Source organism: Ciconia boyciana, chromosome 1, assembly GCF_034638445.1.
Source record: "Ciconia boyciana chromosome 1, ASM3463844v1, whole genome shotgun sequence".
Lineage (NCBI taxonomy): Eukaryota > Metazoa > Chordata > Aves > Ciconiiformes > Ciconiidae > Ciconia > Ciconia boyciana.
Genome location: NC_132934.1, coordinates 198,401,438 through 198,405,404, shown reverse-complemented (window position 1 = coordinate 198,405,404; position 3,967 = coordinate 198,401,438). Strand labels below are relative to the sequence as shown.

General features: G+C 60.5%; 1 protein-coding gene across 2 annotated transcripts; it reads right to left on the bottom strand.

Moving 5' to 3' along the window:
• Positions 1-200: 200 nt before the first annotated feature.
• AMER2 (APC membrane recruitment protein 2) lies at positions 201-2,968 on the bottom strand. Of its 2 annotated transcripts, none has more exons than XM_072854886.1 (2): positions 1,062-2,968; positions 201-858 (listed from the first exon to the last, which is right to left on the bottom strand). In XM_072854886.1, the coding sequence occupies exon 1, from the start codon at positions 2,966-2,968 to the stop codon at positions 1,097-1,099; it is 1,872 nt and encodes a 623-aa protein (XP_072710987.1). In that variant the 3' UTR covers positions 201-858; positions 1,062-1,096. The 2 variants fall into 2 exon arrangements, with proteins under 2 accessions (XP_072710987.1, XP_072710995.1); XM_072854894.1 differs by having other exon boundaries at positions 201-1,977; positions 2,152-2,968.
• Between the last annotated feature and the right edge of the window lie 999 nt (positions 2,969-3,967).

Sequence of the window (3,967 nt, the reverse complement as noted above, 5' to 3'; positions counted from 1 at the left end):
AGTGGCAATGCTGTCAGACCCTCAGCTCTGACACACGGAACGTGCCACTGGAATAAAATCAGCACTTCAGACTTACTTATCTGGGGATGCATGAGCCCATACAAAACAGAGTTTTGCTCTAATTTAAGGTACTTACACAAAGTTCTATCGTTTTAGAACTGTAAAATTATCTACCTATAAAAACTAACTCTTGCTTAAACTCTAGATAATACAGACAGGTGATTTTTTTTTTTTTATAAAAAATCTGTAGCATTGAGTAAATCTGCTAAAATATGTATATATTTACACATGGCGAGCAAGTTATTGTATAAATGTGAACAGCGTGTATATATTGGCATTTAGTAAAATGTTCCCTGAACCTGATTGTATGCATTATTGGACAAGTATTGATGTAAACAGCTGAACCTATGTCAGGTGTCTCTGTTACCCATTTACATTAGACCGGATCAAAACCAACCAGACAGACAAACAAAAATATGTTTTCCTGTTAGACAAGTCCACCTAACTCCTTAGTTAGCTACTGCACACAAGTCAATCAAGTCTGCTGCTGAGCAGCGCTCTCGTTCCTACAGCAGGTAAAATACCTGTTAGGTTGGTTGTTTTTTGCTTGGCATTTTTTCTAACAACTTGCAGAGCAAACACCATTTTCGGAGCCAGGCACCCACCCTCCACTCCTCCCCCAGAAATGATTAAAAGATAAGTGTATTGGAGAACCTCTCGTGTCGCTCCTTTTGTAACTCTGTTCCCTTGAAGAACTCATGGCACTGCTTTGCATGAGGAAGGATGCTCATCTAGGTTCATAATCCAAGTCCTGCTTCCAAAAAGGCATGTAAAAATGAACCTCCCCAGTGTTTAGTGCTGCAGAAAAAAGATACAAATGTAAAAAAAAGTGCTCAAAAAGAAGTCGACTTTTTATATTCGGCCATACAGTCTAGGAAGAAGGGATTCAGAAGTGCAGGCCCATGGAGTACAGTGAAGTAAGCCTTTTAGGTGCCTTTCTTCAGGTGATGCAAAACTAATTCATTATCTGTGGTCTCCTACGCAGACTTTCACACACTGACCTTGCTGTCCGTCTTGGTCTCCACCTCTTATTCAACTACTTTTTGGCACTGTCCTGGTACGTGGCAGCTTTCACTGTTGTCCCCGCTAAGCCCCTGTTACTGATCCGGCGTACCAGTACTTTAGAGACGGGGATTTTTGTTCTGTGCATCTCGCTTTTGGCCAGGTGATGGTGTGCGACGTGATGGCTGTTACTGGCATCTGTTCCATGGCTGGCGGGATGCGATGAAAGGTGTTTAATGCTGATGGGTATCTTGGAGTCCTTCACTGTGCTTGAGGGTGTTTTCAGTGAGCACGTGGTCGTTATTGGAGACATGGGCTTGGAGCGTGGCAGGCAGGTGACCTCTTCATCCGTAGGGCCTGCTGGCGGGTTCTCATCTGGCTCGGTGTAGAGGTCGTAGAGAGCATCCCCACTGTAGCTGTCCCTGGGAATGGTCTCCTTCTGGATGCTCGTGGAACCATCTTCCTCAGGACCAGGGGTGGTGGAATCCCAGTAGCCCTCATCGCTGTTCGGAACTCCTTCGTGCTGCTCCTTCTCCCTGGCCTTCTGCTCCTCTTTGTGGTTGAGGTGAATGGGGATCTGGTGGAGGCCACCACGTTTCACCGCCGCCCTGTTCTGGGCCCCCTCGGTACCTCGGTTCTCCTTCAACCCCTCGAGCTTCTTTGTCCCTCCTCCACCTCCTCCTCCTCCTTCTGTCCGGGTCTCCTCTGTCTGCGACAGCATATCCCAGAACTCCTGCAGGTAGGTGTCGTCCACCTGGTCCGGGCTGGCCATCTCCTCCCCTCCTCCCTGGTAGGCCAGCACGGTGGGGTGCTTCTTGGAGGCACCCAGCTTGCCGGCCCCCGGGGTGCTCTTCTCGCAGCCGCCACTCCCGCTGCCCACATCCTCCTCGTGGTCCGCAATAATATCTCCGCAGCCTGTAAGAGAGTCAAAGCTTTTCAGTGAAGTCACGTCAGCAAACATCAAACAAATACGATCAATCGATTGCTCTGAGGGTGGATCAACAGAGGAAGGGTCAGGGGCGGCTGCCGTCTCTTGACCGCTATCACAGTGAGGTTCAACAGGGGGGATAGTCGTTATTGGAATGTCACCTGTTATGGCCGCCTCCTTCGCAGTCCCAACCTCTCCGGCGCCCGGGTCCGGTGGCTGGCGGCAGAGCTCCTCGGGTCGCCTTCCAGCGGCGGCAGGGTCCTCCCCGGGCGGGGGGCCGGTGCCCCGCGACTCCCCCCCTCCCGCTGCGGGCTCCTCGGCCGGGGCGTGCGCCTCGCCGCCCCGCTTCTCCCGCGGCGCTTCCAGCCCGGTCTCCCCCGCGCCGCCCGGAGTTTCGGACAAAGGTTTCGGCGCCTCCTCCTTGATGCACTCCAGGCTGGCAGTCAAAGACCCCGGCATGATGAGGCCGGGCGGGATCTCCGAGGTCTCCCCCCTCTCCTCCTTGCCATTCTTGTCCTTCTTGTGCCACCGCATGCTGCTGAAGATCCCTCTCAGCCCCTTCTTTTGTCTGCCGCCAGCCCGCTGATCCGCGCTCTCCGCCTTGCCGTTCTCCGGCCTGCCGTTCTTCCTCAGCAGGGAGAAGAAGCTGTGCGACTTGGCCACCGAGCTGCCGGGGGAGACGCCGAGGCTGCCGGCCGGCCGGCCCTGCGCCTCCTTGCTCTGCGGGTCGCCGCCGCCCGGTTCCTCCTTCTTGCTGCTCTCCAGCACGGCGTCGGCCAAGCCGTCGTGCGTCCGGCTCCGCACCATCCCCGCTTTGCCGGCGCCCTTCCCCTCCCCGCCTTTGCTCCGCACCCCGAAGATGCTGGGCATGGTGCCCCCGGACTTCCTCCTCTTGAACAGCTTGAAGGCGGTTTTGTTAATCCTCCCCGACGGCTGCTCGGCGGCCGGAGGCTCGGCACAGTCGCAGTGCGAGTCCATGTCTGCCGCCGCCGCCGCCGCTGCCGCCGCCGCGGCCTCCCCTCCGCCGCCGCCGCCGCCGCCGCCCCGGTGCCCGGTGCGATGCCTCACTGACAGCCCCGCCGCCGCCGCCGCCGCCCGCCCGTCTCCATGGCAACCCGGAGGGGGATAAGCCGCTTTTCCTCCGCCGCGGGCCTGCGCCAGGCCGCCGTCGCCCACTCCGCATCAACCTGAGCCGCCGCAGCTCCGCCGGCAGCGCCCCTGCCTCCACCCCCGAGAGGGCTTACATAACTTAACCCCTCTCCTCCTGCGGCCGCTCCCCACGCCCCACGCCGCACGCGTGGGCAGGGCCGCGGCTGGGCGCGCTGCCGGCCGCACGGCGCCGGGGGCGGCACCCGCCGGGGGGCGAGGGCGACGCCGCCCCGACACCCGCCGGGCGGCCCGCGGGGGACGGCGGCGGCGGTGGCGGCGGGCGAGCCCGCGCTCCTCGCCCGCGCTCCTCGCCCGCGCTCCTCGCCCGGCTGCCGCCCAGCCCGGCGCCCCGTCGCGCTTCGCGCCGCCTCGTCTTCCCCTCTCCCACCCAAACCCGGGCCCGCGGGTGCCCTGGGAGGGTGCCGCGGCTCCGCGCACGGGCGCCCGGGCAGGCGGAGCTCAGCTCCTGTTTCCAGGAGCGTTTTGCACCGCTGCTGCGTCCTCCCGGCGCTGTCACGCAGCGCTTGAGACCACGGGCGTTGCGCGGCCACGGCCGGGCGATGTGAAGCGCGGCGAAGCACCAGCAGCGCCGAGAGAAAGCGGGGGGCGGTGGAGGGGCGACAGGCTGCGGGCGGCAACACCGCGCGGCAGGGATGGGATAGCCGGCCCGAGCCTGGGAGGCACATACCCCCGGGGCAGGGGAGGAGGATGCTGGCCTCGCTCCTGTCCCGCGCTTCCCCCTCTGCCACCTTGCCAGGACGCCTCGCACCATCCCCGTGTCCCTGTTTCTGCCCAGTGCCCAAGGCCACATGTCCCCAGCACCGGCAG

Bases quoted from the DNA above. Each gene is read 5' to 3' on its own strand.
- AMER2 (XM_072854886.1), bottom strand. From the start codon at position 2,968: ATGGACTCGCACTGCGACTGTGCCGAGCCTCCGGCCGCCGAGCAGCCG.